This window comes from Lolium rigidum, chromosome 1 (assembly GCF_022539505.1).
Source record: "Lolium rigidum isolate FL_2022 chromosome 1, APGP_CSIRO_Lrig_0.1, whole genome shotgun sequence".
NCBI lineage: Eukaryota > Viridiplantae > Streptophyta > Magnoliopsida > Poales > Poaceae > Lolium > Lolium rigidum.
The window spans coordinates 155,435,040-155,453,129 of NC_061508.1; the positions used below are offsets into that span (position 1 = coordinate 155,435,040).

Below are 18,090 nucleotides of genomic sequence, written 5' to 3' on the forward strand. Positions count from 1 at the left end.
TTCGTAGCGTGAATGGTCCCAACCGGGCACGAGCCCAAACTTCATCTAATCCGACACGTATCCTACTATATTACAGATACACGGGCAAACTAGCCCAAACTTTGCATATAAGGCCGATTCATTCCTTTCTTCCATGTATATTCTTCAAGCCCATCTTCAATCGCGGCCCACCTCTGATCCGGTCAAATTCTGGTGATAACACTTTGACAATCACTATTTCTAGTCTTTCTATGAACTTCAGAGGTGCCTGGGCATTTATGTTTTGCTGATAAAATATGGGCAAGCGAGATACCACTCTATCATACTCATTTATGAACATTGCAATCCTGCTTATATACATGATTCATGATACTTATTATTAATTGTTGGTACCTTCCCATGATTGACATAGCTATTGGATGATCTTATTTGCATGTATCTTATTATGAACTGCCTAAGTGTTAGCCATAGCATGAGAATATTTACATCATATGAACAAATGTGTTCGTGAAAGTTCTTTTATCGCTCGGTTGTTAACCGAATTGCTTGAGGACAAGCAATAAGCTAAGCTTGGGGGGAGTTGATACGTCCAAAACGTATCTACTTTCCCGAACACTTTTGCTGTTGTTTTGCCTCTAATTTGTGTACTTTGGATGCAACTAACACAGATTAACGCTGTTTTCAGCAGAACTGTTCTGGTGTCTCGTTTTTGTGCAGAAATCCAACTTTCAGAAAAAACCTCGGGATTTTGACAGAAGGCCCTATTTTCCCATAATACTTATGGAGCCAGAAGGGCAAGCCAGGTGGGGGCACGAGGGCCCCACACACTAGGCCGGCGCGGCCCAGGAGGGGCCCGCGCGGCCCTAGCGTGTGGCCCCCTCGGCCGGCCTCCGACGCCCCCTTTCGGACTACTTATCGGCCTCGACCTAAAAACGCACGGGAGGAAGTCGAAGTAGCCAGAAACCCTCCATAACGCCGCCACATCGCGAAACTCCGTCTCAGGAGCCAGAAGTCTCCGTTCTGGCACTCCGCCGGGACGGGGAATTGGAGGAGATCATCGCCATCATCACCACCGACGCCTCTCCATCGACCAGCCATGTTTCCCCCATCCATGTGTGAGTAATTCCCCCGCTGTAGGCTGAAGGGGATGGTAGGGATTGGATGAGATTGGTCATGTAATAGTGTAAGATTGTTAGGGCATAGTGCCTAGTGTCCGTAATTGGTACTTTGATGATATTGTTGCAACTTGTTATGCTTAATGCTTGTCACTATGGCCCGAGTGCCATGATCTCAGATCTGAACATGTTATTATTTCATCATGATATTCATTGTTTATGGTCTTACCTACAAGTTGTATACACATGTCGCCGTCCGGAACCAATGGCCCCGAAGTGACGAAATCGGGACAACCGGAGGGGATGGTAGTGATGTGAGGATCACATGTGTTCACGGAGTGTTAATGCTTTGCTCCGGTGCTCTATTAAAAGGAGTACCTTAATATCCAAGAGATTCCCTTGAGGTCCTGGCTGCCACCGGCCGGTAGGACAAAAGATGTTGTGCAAGTTTCTCATTGCGAGCACGTACGACTATAATTGGAACACATGCCTATTGATTGCTTTGTACTTAGACACCGTTTTATTATTATCCGCATATGCCCCCGCTTGATTGTTACATGAGTTTCTCTCATCCATGCAACGCCCGTTATCCGTCCCCGTGCCTACAGTATTTTAATCCCGCCGTTTACTATAATCACTACCGCTGTCTTTGTTACTCCGTCGTCGTTATTTTACTACTCGCTACTACTATAAAACCGTTACTACTCGATAAACTCTTGCGAGCAAGTCTCGTTTCCAGTGTGCACTGAATTGACAACTCCGCTGTTAAGGCTTTCAAGTATTCTTTGTCTCCCCTTGTGTCGAATCAATAAATTGGGTTTTACTTCCCGCGAAGACTGTTGCGATCCCCTATACTTGTGGGTCATCACTCTTCTAGTTACTAAAATATTGAGAACTAGTTTTATCTTCTTCAAATTAACTTCTATTATTATCCCCAATTTATCATTAAAGTAACTACAGTGGTTATAGTTCTTTTATAGTTAAGTTTGGTCATATGGATGGATGGTTTCTCACCATTTAGAGTACGTAGTTTGACTCTAAATGTTTTCTTGTGGTTCTTAAGTGAAGAATAGGTGGAATGTAAAGGTGGTAGGATTCTACTTATGATCACCAAGTGATTCACAAGTTAAGGTTGGGATATAAGCTTGGATTTGATTACTAGTGATCTTCCTATAATTTCATGTGAGGATGAGATCTACTTATTCTAGTAGGGTTGAACTTATCCTCACATACCTCAAGAGCATGATCATGGGTTGGGCATAATAAACTTGTTCTTAATATCTCTACCTCAAGTTCTTAGGGTTTATGATCATCACTCAATTTATAATGATCAAGGTTTGGCTTCCTAAGGTACCTCTCATTAATTGGGTTTCTCACTTCCGTGATCAAGCATTGTCTTGATCAACTAAGGTATAGTACTTCTGATTTACCTTCTTGAATGGGACTACTATGGTTGCCTCATTAGTTTAGATCCCGTGTGAATGCCCGAGATATTACTTAGGGTTCTTTCCAGGGAATGATGATATAATCATCTGGGTATATGGATAGTTCTTTTCCTCAAATTCAGGTGTTGCCTCAACTAGCTTGAGTATAACACCATAGGTTGAGCTCTCTCATTTAAGAACAGTTATTCTAGGGTTTATGGTGTACTCCTAATATTTATTTAGGTAGCTAGGCTAAAGATTCAATTGTCTACCTTAGTTGGTTTAGTCCTATCCTTATTTCACTAATACATGGGTATAGTCTTATTCCATTTGGTATTTGGTTATCTCACTATTCCAAGATGAAATGGTTTACCTCCTAATTCTTTAGTTCAAAGGTTGTCCTTGATTCCTTAATAAGTAAGGCTGGAATTGGTATGGATGGTCCCTCTCATTTTGGGAAGGACTTTAATACTAACTTAAGGTTAGGCTCTATAGAGATTGATGTGATCATCAATGTCTATGTTAATATAAATGGTTTATCTCTCTAGGAATTGTCTTGGATGATATCCTAGGGTTTCTCTTAGAGATGATGATTTGAATACTTGGATGTATATCCAAGGTTTAACTCAAGGTTTGTTATTGCTGCTCTAATAATTATAATAGAACTCTCACCTTTCTAGGTTTGATGTATAACTATTTGGAATAGAGAAGAATTATATTTCTTGAGTGGATCTCCTTATTATTATTCCAATGTTGAAATGGAATGAATACCATGAGGTTCATGGTAGGATCAAGGATTAGTTTAAGACATGGAGAAGATGAGTGAAGAATGGTTTCTCCATTTTATTGTTACTTGATTTGCAATTGAACTGGTGTTCATATATTATGACAAGGATTACCATATTATAATCTTTTATAAGATCAAGTAATTGATCCTTGATTAATAAGTTCTTGTGTTGATTTTAATTCCATTTGATCTAATCCCTTAGATCAAATTATCTCTACCCAAAATAAGGTTTTAACAAAGTCACTTTGAGGTTTATAGCGCTTGACTTGATGAGCTACTTCAATTCCACCAATGTCAAGTGAAACTTCAGTTACTGTGACTGTTTTACTTTAAAGCGCGAAAATTCCCCAGATTTTCTATGCATGAATGCAATGCACACATTTGTTTCCTCTATTTTTGTAACCCCAAAACCTGGGATATTACATAAACCTTGTGTCGTGTGTGTGTGTTCTTCCATCTCACCTCCTCCGGATCCCGCAGGACACATCGGCCCCAACTTAAGCCTACCCATGACATATGCTTGTTCACCATGATGACATGGCTAGTCTTGCACCGTGAAGGATATCCCATGCCTCCATAATAAAAACACTAGCACTACACTCATACCAGATAGCTTGTTCTCTAATCGGACTCCCAGTTGTCGAGGTTACTCCTCGGCAATGCCCTCCGTTTGGGGTCGAGGAAGGCCTTGGAGCAGCAGCGCTTGAAGTTTTCCAGGAAGGAGTTCGCCGGGGTGAGATCTAACGGGCGGCGTTGGCGCGAGGAAGAAGACGAAGTGGTGAGATGCAGTGAAAAAGTGAAACTGACCGTGCGAATGGGGTATTTATAGGCCTCGCGCGGAGATTCGTGAGTCGGATCCTACAACGGGAATGGAACGGTCGCACCGTTGGATGATCACCATGTGTCTTAGGTTAAAAGCGGTGAAATGGACGCAGTGGTGACCTAACTGCACGCCTCCGAAATTTCTGGCTAGAGATCCGCAGATCCGAAAATTCAGCGCGGGAAAAGGGGAAGTTATGTGCGAAGTGGGCGAAAATCTGCTAAGTTACCGTTACAAAAGAACGAATGATTTCCGGTTGAATGAAGTCGGAAATGATGAAGTTTTGGAAGTTCTTCGAGATTCTCTTCGGATCCAAACAGAGATAGGCGGAAGAATGACGAATCTTGAAGAACTTCGGGGACTAATGTTGTGGGTATACTTTATGGGTATATCAACGACGTGGTCTAGATCCGGCAAGCCCGGGTGGCCCATAGATGGTGATGGTGGCATATGGTCCATCGGGCGGCCCAATTGCTGTTGATAGAAGATGGATGAAGTCCAGCCCAGGAACAGGAGCCGGATCTCAACCGACCTATGAAGGTAGTCAGATCCGTGAAGGCCCATGAAGTATCCGGATCCAATACAGCGTATAAGGAAAAGTGGATTCTTGACGTGCACAACAGTGTAATATTCCGTAGTTAGGCATCTTGTATTCTGGCTAGGACTCTCCGTGTAAATCCTAGATCCTGGCGTCTTTATAAGCCGGATCCCGAGAGCCCTAGAGGCACAATCACAACTCATTGTAACAACGCGAAAGCGCCCAGATAATTCCAGACAAGCAGCAGTAGGCCCTATCATCGTGCAGGTGTTCCAAAGCTGGGTAAATCGCGTACCATCATCCTGAGGACTCTCCGCCCGACGGTCCCTACTTCTTCTCCCCCTAGTGAGAATCCCTCCTCCGAGGTACCGTCGAATGGGCAATGACAGTCAGAATGCCAAGTCAAAGAGTACCTCATAGATGAAGCCCGATGCTACAGGCCAAGGGTAGACGTAAGCTTAGATCCACAATATATGGCTTTAACACATGCTAGGGTTTCACCCATGTAACCTGCCTCCCCTTTATATAAGGAGAGGCAGGATTCTCTTGCACGGGACGACTCTCCGGTTCCTATAATTTCCCCCCTTAGCGATAGGAGTTCATCTTCTACATCTCGCCATACAACTCAAGGAGCGCCATTGTAGCTCTCATATACAACTGTTATACATCGCAGACAAGCAGGAGTAGGGGTTTTATCTCCTCACGAGGACCCTGAACTTGGGTAAACCTTGTGTCGTGTGTGTGTTCTTCTATCTCACCTCCTTCGGATCCCGCAGGACACATCGGTCCCAACTTAAACCTACCCATGACATATGTTTGTTCACCATGATAACATGGCTAGTCTTGCACCGTGAAAGATATCCCATGCCTCCATAATAAAAGCACTAGCACTACGCTCATACCAGATAGCTTGTTCTCTAATCGGACTCCCCAGTGGTCATGAGCAACCTAACCGGTGCCCCCCCCCCCCTTCCTCAGGTCGGAAGGCGCTCTTCTTTCTTTAGGGATATCTTCAGCTTCCATCTTCAAACTTGAGCTAGGTTGACAGTGGTCTGCATGACAAACCTAGATGAATCTATAACCAAGATTCACATAAGACGAGTTGCTCCATGTGTCTGATTTTGAGTATTCCCTTAGCAGGGATAAACAGCTCCATGACATACCAAAAGCATGAAATTTCCGGTGGGACTGGCAATCTTCACAAAATTTTCCAACATGCATCCTCGTGACCCGAGGGCTAGGAGGCATGTTGAACTGTTGAAATCTGACGGTATGCAGACCGAACTCAGCAAATCTGCCAAGTGGATTTTAACGGATATCGCGTCTATCTGTCTCTATAAAGTTCAGCTCCAATACTTCACGTTTGAGTTAAGCTACCGCTATGGCTGACCCAATGAAATGAAGCAACCCTTTTGGATACTTCTTTTCTTCCAAGAAGTGGTATCCCAGTTGCCCACGGCCTCTATGTGGATTGATGATGCAAAGATTAATATTTATTGTAAAGTTTTGTAGGTTTTACAAGCAACATAATAAGCGAAAAGTGCCTTTGGCTCCTGCTGTTTAAAAGTAATTGATAATCATACTTATTTTTTTTTAAAAAATAAATAAATCTGGATATAGTAAATGACGTAACCTGCAAACATGTATAATATTGATATGAAATTATTTATATTGTAGGCTACAAAAAAAAGACAAAATCTGTTGAAATTTGTAGATTTGAAATATGCATAACCATATCCACATGTTTGTCATTTTTGTGTAGCCCGGAATATTTTGTATTTGAAATTGAACTTTTGCACGTTTATGGGATAATTCATTGGCTACACCATAACTTTTTTTCTATTTTTTTAAAATACATAAATGTGATTTTTTAAAAATGGCAAGAGTACTAGTGCCCAGGAGACAAAATTCTCTGTCCCATAATAAGGTCATAAATTATTCGGACAACTGAGCTTTGCGTTGCTGTTCAGTTCAAGATGATCTGGGCCAGAGCTAGTCTAGCGTTGGAATGCACGAAGTCATTTTTTAGCCTGCAAAATAATATAATTTTTTATCTGCAATTAGCTAGGCGATGTAAGATTTTCTCATGACCGGCTTATGTTTGTTTGCATATAAAAGGTTTAAATAGCAGAAATTCGCTTTGGAGCTCGAGCTACGTGGATCTTTTTTTCTTTTCAAAATGTGAAAATCAGCACACAAAATCTCAATCTGAAATGACAAATATTATGGTCTAAAAAAGATGACAAAATCTGACAGATTTTGGAGGATTGGATTTTTGCACTGTTCACTACTTTAGATGTCAGATTTTGCATTTTTGTGCATCCCAAAATACGGGGCATTTCAAGATGATACCTGTTCAAGTTGATAGAGTACATTATTTTCTACTGCTAGATTTCTTGGTCGATTTATTTTTTGAAACTTCAAAATGTTATTTTTGAATGGCTAAAAAAGCGAGCTATGTGTAGCCCAGCTCTAAATATCCGCACTTTTCATGTCTAGTGCTATCCTATTTTGAGAAAGGATTTAGTGCAACTAGTTTCGCTATCCCATATTCTCTCTGCTTTTTTTTAATCTTTTCCTTAAAAAATACTGTGAATCATCCGTGGATGGTAGTAATGTTATGTTACCTAAAGTTGAAATGATTTATTCACCGTATGGCCATTCGTAACCGAGAAAAAATGATTTAAATGAATAGTGCTCAAGTTAACTAGTAATCTGTTGATGGATCATACCGCGTATCAGATCATTCTGCTGGCATCAGGGTAACTCTTCGGGATGAGGAAGGCTGGCCAATCTCCACGGCGTGCCAATTCCTGAAATACTGCTTTTCACCTCTAGAAGATGTGTTACGTGCATGTTTGGAAGGTTTGGAGCGAGTAGGCCAATTCAGTCAACTACCGATGATAATTGAGCCTGGCTCCACTCAACTAATTGAAGCAGTAAGATCATTGTCAAGCGATAGATCTCCCAATCTTTTTCTAATTGCTGAGATTAGGTGTTTGTCTAGCTCTAATAGATTCTGTGATTATGTAAAAGTGGAACGGTCGCAGGTTAGGGTTAGTCACTGCCTCGCAAATCTTGCGTGATTGGAACTCGAACAGAACTGTGGTTAGGTTCACGCCCTCATATTGTCCTTAGGAGCTCGAGCATGCTCTTCCTGCTTAATAAAGTTCCTACCTTGCCCCCCAAAAAAAACTAGTATGCACATGAAATAAGTTTGTATTTGCAAGTTACAAGAAGTAATATTTTGTTGTGTGTTTTTTGAAGAAGAACATTACATTGTGTGCCTTACATCATTCAATTATTTATTTAACTTGGACAATCAAATATATTGAAGATATAATATCTACCGCAGGAGCAACTAGTTGCGAAAATTAATTTACCGCGCCATGGTACCAAGATATTAGATTTATAAATGAAAATGTAATTTTCATGCTTCATATCAATTCAAGCTATGTCAAGTCAAAACCGCTCGAGTGAGACTTTGTTCAAAGTCAACCTATTTTAACTGATCTATATCTTTTTTTTTTGTTGTATTCAGTTTACTCCTACTCAAGTAGTGCTCGATTGGTCATGAAATCTGGGCTTTTTTAGGGCCTATTCTTATTCCAAAAGATTATTTTAGTGGAGAGAAAAAAAATCTTCTTTTGGTAAGTATCTTTTTGTGTGTTGCTTTGGGCCGCTATTATTACCCACTTGAGAGTAAACTTTCGAAGGTCGAACAAAGGCCGAATATGTTTGCTAGGCCCGTTTCGTGGGTAGACTGCATCTTTCTCGTTAACGGGTATATATATATATATATTTAGTAGTGGCCCATCAAAGCCCACACATCTAGGGTTTGCTGAAGGTATAAACATCGCGCCGCCTTGCAAACACGACCCTGCCGCCGCCGCCGTTCTTCCTCGTCGCTCCGGGTTAGGGTTAGGGTCGTCACCTTCGGAGGTACCAGCAAGCAGCCCGTTGCTGAGCTTCCACCTCTCAGTTCCCTTGTGACACTGTTTTCTTCATCGGATTCCAACTCCGTCTTTTGGTTTTGCCCGGCAGATCAGAGATGGCGGTGCCTCTGCTGACGACGAAGATCGTGAAGAAGCGGACCAAGCACTTCAAGAGGGCCCATAGCGACCGCTACATCGGCCTCAAGGTATCCACTTCTCCTACCAATCTTTGAAATTGACAAGTGTAATTTGTAGGCGCCGCATGTTCAGGTGCTAGGTAGCGATTGCCGTGCGCTGTTGTGGTTATTTAGCCGTTCCAAGTGGTTTCTGATGTTAAATTTTAACCTGGATTATTGTGTGTCGTCGTTGTTGTTGCGGGCTATGCCTAATTTGTTCTAGCTTAGGCAATGATGCCGTGAAATGGTAGGGAAGTGTGAGTATTGAGCCAGCTTTACCGATGTGTTAAGTGTATTTACAGGACTTGCACATGACTGAATATAAGCAGTTGTCACACCACACGTGGTCATAGCCTGTAGAAATGTTTTCTTGTTGCTGTGAGTAGAAGCTGTAATTAATTTGAAGGAAATAACTCAATATTGCATGTTTTAATCAAGCTTGCATATTCCACTTGGTGCCCAAATTGTGATTCTAGCTGCTGTTTTCTTTCTCTGTTCTATCTTCACCTTGAATGAAAGGAAATGATGGCTTAGTAAAAGGTCTGAGAAAGAGAACATTTTCTTCAGTGAACATTGGGACGAAGTAAGAGAGCAGTAGCCCTTGCATAAGTATAGCACTGTGGCTCTCGCAAACTCTTCGACAGCAATAACTTCATGGCTTCATGGAGTGGGTTGGATAAAAAAGGCGAGGCTTCATTCTGAGTATTGAGTGATTGCCCAGATTTCTCCCAACACTTGTTACCCAGTGGGTGCTGAAGAAAATCTTGTCTTCTCCATGATTAGTACCTTCTTTCTGATCCTTTCACCGAAATGAGTTCTTTTCCTGTTATACCTAAATTTTGGCTGCAGGGATTCTTGTATGATCTTGAAGTAAATTATTGTAGCTTTTTTGGTTAAATGAATCTGCATTAGCAAGTAAATACCTGCCACAGAAGTGAAGTTCCGACATGTGCCATTTGCATTGTTTGCATGGTGCATTCTTTGCAACCTGAACCATTTCCATTGTTTGCTTTGCACATTCTTTGCGCACTTGTTTTTAAAAGTGCCACCTTGGAAAACCGATTATGCAACTGCTTGCAGCTGTAGCCTATTTCCTGAATGGAACCAATCAATGAATTATACAACACATAAGCTGAAGTATAGAATTCTTGCACGCTGAAGCCGTTAATTTTTGTAGCTTCTTTTTTATTTCTTATATGCTGAGGCTCTATATCTTTATGTATTGTTTTTCTTTGTCTACTTGTGTTATCTTGTGCTTAAAACTGAGCGATTTCACTTCTCTATGTATATAGCCCAGCTGGCGCAGGCCAAAGGGTATTGACTCTCGTGTCAGGCGAAAGTTCAAGGGATGTACCTTGATGCCCAACATTGGCTATGGTTCTGACAAGAAGACCAGGCATTACCTGCCCAACAAGTTCAAGAAGTTTGTTGTCCACAACGTGTCTGAGCTGGAGTTGCTTATGATGCACAACAGGTAAACTAATGCTGTCGATTCACAGTGCTTATTAGTGTTAAGAACTGAATGTTCTCAAGCCTGATGGTTCTTCACACTTTTGAATTGTGCTAGAGTTAACATATGCTTTGTTCACTCTTATAATGATGCTATGATCGGTGTTAACCTTTGTGTTTCATTCATTGGTGACAGGACATACTGTGCTGAGATTGCGCACAATGTCTCTACCCAGAAGCGTAAGAACATTGTGGAGCGTGCTGCTCAGCTGGATATCGTTGTCACGAACAAGCTTGCTAGGCTTCGTAGCCAGGAGGACGAGTGAACTATTCTTCAGGCTGCTGTTATGGTCACTTTGTTTGTAGGAGACTGTCTGCTTCGAGAGCTTGTCTGGTTATCTCTTAGTTTTGTCGTACGAGCATCCTGTTACTATCAGCAATGAGTGGCACAGCTAAAATTTTGGTACTGTTATCAACCTTTAAATCAAGCTTGTTTAGTAAAATTTCGTTGACTTGTTTCTTTGCTATGGGCCTTTCTGTGTTAAAATGTAACTAGCCAATGAGCCTTGTTTATGTAGCTAAAATTCTGTGCGTTTGAACAATCTTATTGCTATAAAATGGTTACAATTGTTACCTGGCTACTGCCCAGTACGAAGGAATTTATCAATACGACATGTGTATTGAGGTCATATACAATTTTTTTTCTATACTAGTTGTTTGATTATAGAACATACCCTTTCTGTACCATTAGTGATTATAGAACATACCCCATACGAACCAATCCTATAAGAAATGTGTATGCAAATTTTATAGGAGTATAGGTCATGCGAACTTTTTTTGTTTTTGAAGTAAGTACCTCAGGGAAAGTGTCTTTAGCACATGAGCACCGATGCTCATGTTATTTAAAAATCATATTTTTTGAATTTTAAGAAATTGATATTAAATACCGACCTAGATATAAACATTCCAACGATACGGTATGAATTTTGAAAAAAAAAATGGTATTTTGAGCTATATAAAAAAGATAAGTTTCTGACAAAAAGATAAGTTTCTACCAAACTTTACACGAGTATTCAAGACATATGTATGTATTCACGGAATAAATGTGATAAATTTTTTAAACACAGATATATAATTTTGAAATATTTTAAAAACCAAAAGAACTAGTGCTCATGTGTACCGGAGCACCAAATCTGTTTTCGGTACCTCAGACAAACTTTTTTTAGGTATAATTAAAGAACACTCATATTTATATGAGATTTAAATGGTCACCTCACCATTAGTAACTAACATACGCTCCTCTCTCCCGGGTCGCTCTCGCGCGAGCGGCTCCGGAGAGCCCCAACCCTAAACAAAAAAAACCCCTCCCAGTCTCCTCCTCCTCCCGGCCGCTGCGCCGCCGGCGGTGGCGGCCGCGCCCGGCCGTCGAAGGCGGAGGGCAGGGTCGGCGCGCCCCGGCGGGTTCCCTGGCGCGGAGGGAGACGCTACCTGGGATGCGAGGTGGTGGCGGCGGGCGGTCGGCGGCGCGATTCTGGAGGTCGTCGCCGACACATGGCGGTCCCGGCGGACGAGCGGAGGGCTTCGACCTGGCAGGCAGCGAGGAGTGGAGAGGGAGGACGCGGCGGAGCAGCCGGGAGGCGGCGCGGCGAGATCCCATCTCGGGGACGGCGAGGCGGGAGGATGCGTGGCCAAGGCGGAGTGCCCGGGCGCATCGGCCGCCGTCCCTGTGCTGGGGGCGAGCAGCGGGGCTCCCCGGTGGCTGCGGCGTGGTGCGGCGGGGCTGCAGGGAGGAGGAGGCGCAAGACCCCATCTTGGGGGCGGCTGCGCGGAGGACGCTTTGCCAGGGCGGAGTGCCCTGGTGCGTCGATCGTCCGCTCCGGCGTTGGGGACGTGCTGCGATGCCTCTCGGTGGCGCCGGCGTGGGAGCTGGTGGTTGGTGCGGGCTCGATCTGCGCTTTCTCGGGCTAGATCTGAGTTTTTTTTTGGCCTGGTCATCTGCTGGCTGTGCCTGGAGCGGGTGCGCCGGAGACGGCCTGGTCTTTGCCGGAGGTGGTGGGAGTTGCTGCGCTGTTTTCGTCAAGGTTGAAGCTGGTGGCTTGGGCCGTCGTGCTGGAGACCACGGCTTTTTGCGACCATGATGTTGAGGAGCTGCGGTGGCCGCGATATGTCTCTTCATGGACAGGGTTGCCCCAAACCTCGGAGGCTCGGAGTCGTGCGATGATGCAGACGAAGGTCTTGCCCAACTTGTTGGGCCGGTGGCGACGGCGCCTGCGGGTGTCGTGCCCCTCTCTGGAGGCGTCGCCGAGGCATGTCGGTGTGTCTCGTGTTCTCGCCTGGTTTGGTTGATGTCTCTGGGCGAAAGCCTAGATCCTTTGGATCGGCGCGATGGCGACGTCCTCGACGTCGTTCCTCTGTTGGGAGCTTCGCGTTTGGAGACACGGCTTGGAGGTCCTGGTGCTTTCCTCCGGTGTTCGCCGCTGTCCGAGGCTGGCTGCAAGGGCGCAATGCACGCCATTGCTGGCATCTCCAAGATGATATCTTCTTTGGGCTGTTCGAGTTCCGCCATCTCCTCTTTTCTTGGCGCGTTGACAAGGAGAGCCCTTTTGGAGTTGTTGTTCTTCGGAGCTGTCTAGCGTCGGTCGAGACACGGCTTTGTGGTTTTAGCTTAGGGTAGGGTCCTTCGTGTTGTTGTTGTTTTGTCGGTGGTGGCTGTCTTCGGACTAGTCGGTGTGGTGTGTGTGCTACTTGTGGTAGCGGGTTCTTGTACTCAAATCTCTGCCTTCTATAAAGATATGGTACGCCTTTGGCGTACTCGTGAAAAAAATAAAAATAAACGGTCACCTCTAGAATGCTTAAAAAAGCCATAGCATTGGATGTGGCTGATGGCGTGTATTTCACACGTTCGTTGGGCAACCCCAAGAGGAAGGTATGATGCGCACAGCAGCAAGTTTTCCCTCAGAAAGAAACCAAGGTTTATCGAACCAGGAGGAGCCAAGAAGCACGTTGAAGGTTGATGGCGGCGGGATGTAGTGCGGCGCAACACCGCAGATTCCGGCGCCAACGTGGAACCCGCACAACACAACCAAGCTACTTTGCCCCAACGAAACAAGCTGAGGTTGTCAATCTCACCGGCTTGCCGTAACAAAGGATTAACCGTATTGTGTGGAAGATGATTGTTTGCAGAGAAAACAAGTAAAAACAAGTATTGCAAGAGATTGTATTTCAAGAAAGAGAATTGGACCGGGGTCCACAGCTCACTAGAGGTGTCTCTCCCATAAGACGAACAAGCATGTTGGGTGAACAAATTACAGCTTGGGCAATTGACAAATAAAGAGAGCATGACCATGCACATACATATCATGATGAGTATAGTGAGATTTAATTGGGCATTACGACAAAGTACATAGACCGCCATCCAACCGCATCTATGCCTAAAAAGTCCACCTTCGAGTTATCATCCGAACCCCTCCAAGCATTAAGTTGCAAAGCAACAGTACAATTGCATTAAGTATGGTGCGTAATGTAATCAACAACTACATCCTTAGACATAGCATCAATGTTTTATCCCTAGTGGCAACAAGACAACACAACCTTAGAACTTTCTCATCATCGTCCTGGTGTCAATGCAGCATGAACCCACTATCGAGCATAAGTACTCCCTCTTGGAGTTAAAAGTAAAAACTTGGCCGCAGCCTCTACTAGAAACGGAGAGCATGCAAGATCATAAACAACACATAAGCATAACTTTGATAATCAACATAACAAGTATTCTCTATTCATCGGATCCCAACAAACGCAACATATAGAATTACGTATAGATGATCTTGATCATGATAGGCAGCTCACAAGATCCGACAATGATAGCACAATGGGGAGAAGACAACCATCTAGCTACCGCTATGGACCCATAGTCCAGGGGTAGACTACTCACTCATCACTCCGTGAGGCGACCATGGCGGTGTAGAGTCCTCCGGGAGATGATTCCCCTCTCCGGCAGGTGCCGGAGGCGATCTCCGTGGATCCCCCGAGATGGGATCGGCGGCGACGGCGTCTCGCAATGTTTTCCGTATCGTGGCTCTCGGCACCGGGGGTTTCGTCACGGAGGCTTTAAGTAGGCGGAAGGGCAAGTCGAGAGGCGGCACGGGGGGCCCACACCACAGGCCGCGCGGCCAAGGGGGGCCGCGCCGCCCTAGGGTTTGGCCACCCCGTGGCCCCTCTTCGTCTCGTCTTCGGTCTTCCGGAAGCTTCGTGAGAAAATAGGCCTCCGGGCTTTTATTTCGTCCAATTCCGAGAATATTTCTTTACTAGGATTTCTGAAACCAAAAACAGCAGTAAAACAAAGAATCGGCACTTCGGCATCTTGTTAATAGGTTAGTTCCGTAAAATGCACGAATATGACATAAAGTGTGCATAAAACATGTAGATAACATCAATAATGTGGCATGGAACACAAGAAATTATCGATACGTTGGAGACGTATCAGCATCCCTAAGCTTAGTTCTCGCTCGTCCCGAGCAGTGTAAAACGATAACAAAGATAATTTCTGGAGTGACATGCCATCATAAACTTGATCATACTATTTGTAAAGCATATGTAGAGAATGCAGCGATCAAAACAATGTGTGATGACATGAGTAAACAAGTGAATCATAAAGCAAAGACTTTTCATGAATAGCACTTCAAGACAAGCATCAATAAGTCTTGCATAAGAGTTAACTCATAAAGCAATAATTCAAAGTAAAGGTATTGAAGCAACACAAAAGAAGATTAAGTTTCAGCGGTTGCTTTCAACTTGTAACATATATATCTCATGGATATTGTCAACATAGAGTAATATAATAAGTGCAATAAGCAAGTATGTAGGAATCAATGCACAGCTCACACAAGTGTTTGCTTCTTGAGGTGGAGAGAAATAGGTGAACTGACTCAACATTGAAAGTAAAAGAATGGTCCTCATAGAGGAAAAGCATCGATTGCTATATTTGTGCTAGAGCTTTGATTTTGAAAACATGAAACAATTTTGTCAACGGTAGTAATAAAGCATATGCATCATGTAAATTATATCTTATAAGTTGCAAGCCTCATGCATAGTGTACTAATAGTGCTCGCACCTTGTCCTAATTAGCTTGGACTACCTGGATTATCACCGCAATACATATGCTTTAACCAAGTTTCACAAAGGGGTACCTCTATGCCGCCCGTACAAAGGTCTAAGGAGAAAGCTCGCATTTGGATTTCTCGCTTTTGATTATTCTCAACTTAGACATCCATACCGGGACAACATAGACAACAGATAATGGACTCCTCTTTTAATGCTTTAAGCATTTGACAACAATTAATTCTTTTCTCATTAGAGATTTGAGGATATTTGTCCAAAACTGAAACTTCCACCATGAATCATGGCTTTAGTTAGCGGCCCAATGTTCTTCTCTCACAATATGCATGCTCAAACCATTCAACTCAGTGTAGATCGCCCTTACTTCGTACAAGACGAACATGCATAGCAACTCACATGAAATTCAACAATGAGTTGATGGCGTTCCCGCAAACATGGTTATCGCACAACAAGCAACTTAATAAGAGATAAAGTGCATAATTACATATTCAATACCACAATAGTTTTTAAGCTATTTGTCCCATGAGCTATATATTGCAAAGGTGAATGATGGAATTTTAAAGGTAGCACTCAAGCAATTTACTTTGGAATGGCGGGAAAATACCATGTAGTATAGGTAGGTATGGTGGACACAAATGGCATAGTGGTTGGCTCAAGTATTTTGGATGCATGAGAAGTATTCCCTCTCGATACAAGGTTTAGGCTAGCAAGGCTTATTTGAAACAAACACAAGGATGAACCGGTGCAGCAAAACTCACATAAAAGACATATTGAAAGCATTATAAGACTCTACACCGTCTTCCTTGTTGTTCAAACTCAATACTAGAAATTATCTAGACCTTAGAGAAACCAAATATGCAAACCAAATTTTAGCATGCTCTATGTATTTCTTCATTAATGGGTGCAAAGCATATGATGCAAGAGCTTAAACATGAGCACAACAATTGCCAAGTATCACATTACCCAAAACATTTATAGCAATTACTACATGTATCATTTTCCAATTCCAACCATATAACAATTTAACGAAGGAGAAACTTCGCCATGAATACTATGAGTAGAAACCAAGGACATATTTGTCCATATGCTACAGCGGAGTGTGTATCTCTCCCATAAAGTGAATGCTAGGATCCATTTTATTCAAACAAAACAAAAACAAAAACAAACCGACGCTCCAAGAAAAAGCACATAAGATGTGGCCGAATAAAAATGTAGTTTCGGGGAGGAACCCGATAATTTGTTGATGAAGAAGGGGATGCCTTGGGCATCCCCAAGCTTAGACGCTTGAGTCTTCTTGATATATGCAGGGGTGAACCACCGGGTGCATCCCCAAGCTTAGAGCTTTCACTCTCCTTGATCATGTTGCATCATACTCCTCTCTTGATCCTTGAAAACTTCCTCCACACCAAACTCGAAACAACTCATTAGAGGGTTAGTGCACAATATAAATTGACATATTCAGAGGTGACACAATCATTCTTAACACTTCTGGACATTGCATAATGCTACTGGACATTAGTGGATCAAAGAAATTCATCCAACATAGCGAAAGAGGCAATGCGAAATAAAAGGCAGAATCTGTCAAAACAGAACAGTTCGTATTGACGAATTTTAAAATGGCACCAGACTTGCTCAAATGAAAATGCTCAAATTGAATGAAAGTTGCGTACATATCTGAGGATCATGCACGTAAATTGGCATAATTTTCTGAGCTTCCTGCAGGGCAGTGGGCTCAGATTCGTGACAGCAAAGAAATCTGGAACTGCGCAGTAATCCAAATCTAGTACTTACTTTTCTATCAACGGCTTAACTTGGCACAACAAAACTCAAAACTAAGATAAGGAGAGGTTGCTACAGTAGTAAACAACTTCCAAGACACAAAATAAAAACAAAGTACTGTAGGTAAAAACATGGGTTGTCTCCCATAAGCGCTTTTTTAACGCCTTTCAGCTAGGCGCGTAAAGTGTGTATCAAGTAACATCGAGAGATGAAGCATCAACATCATAATTTGTTCTAATGATAGAATCATAAGGTACCTTCATTCTCTTTCTAGGGAAGTGTTCCATACCTTTCTTGAGAGGAAATTGATATTTTATATTACCTTCCCTCATATCAATAATAGCACCAACAGCTCAAGAAAAGGTCTTCCCAATATAATTGGACAAGATGCATTGCATTCAATATCCAAGACAACAAAATCAACGGGAACAAGATTATTGTTAACGGTAATGCGAACATTATCAACTTTACCCAAAGGTTTCTTTGTAGAATGATCAAGCAAGATTAACATCCAAATAACAATTTTTCAGCAGTGGCAAGTCAAGCATATTATAAATTTTCTTCGGCATAACGTAAATACTTGCACCAAGATCACATAAAGCATTACAATCAAAATCTTTAACCTTCATCTTAATGATGGGCTCCCAACCATCTTCTAGCTTTTTAGGAATAGAGGCTTCGCGCTCTAGTTTCTCTTCTCTAGCTTTTATGAGAGCATTTGTAATATGATGCGTGAAAGCCAAATTTATAGCACTAGCATTAGGACTTTTAGCAAGTTTTTGCAAGAACTTTATAACTTCAGAGATGTGGCAATCATCAAAATTCAAACCATTATAATCTAAAGCAATGGGATCATCATCCCCAATGTTGGAAAAAATTTCAGCAGCCTTTATCACAGTGCAGCTTCAGCAGCTTTAGCAGCTTTCAGCAGTTTTTCGCGCTTTGCATTAGAAGTGGAAACATTGCTAACACC

At 42.8% G+C, this 18,090-nt stretch overlaps 1 protein-coding gene across 1 annotated transcript; it reads left to right on the plus strand.

The window, feature by feature from the left end:
• The first annotated feature begins 8,504 nt into the window (after window positions 1–8,504).
• LOC124682613 (60S ribosomal protein L32-1-like) lies at window positions 8,505–10,855 on the plus strand. The gene is made up of 4 exons (XM_047217263.1): window positions 8,505–8,605; window positions 8,708–8,804; window positions 10,067–10,248; window positions 10,420–10,855. The coding sequence occupies exons 2-4, from the start codon at window positions 8,715–8,717 to the stop codon at window positions 10,547–10,549; spliced, it is 402 nt and encodes a 133-aa protein (XP_047073219.1). The 5' UTR covers window positions 8,505–8,605; window positions 8,708–8,714; the 3' UTR covers window positions 10,550–10,855.
• The last annotated feature ends 7,235 nt before the right edge of the window (window positions 10,856–18,090 follow it).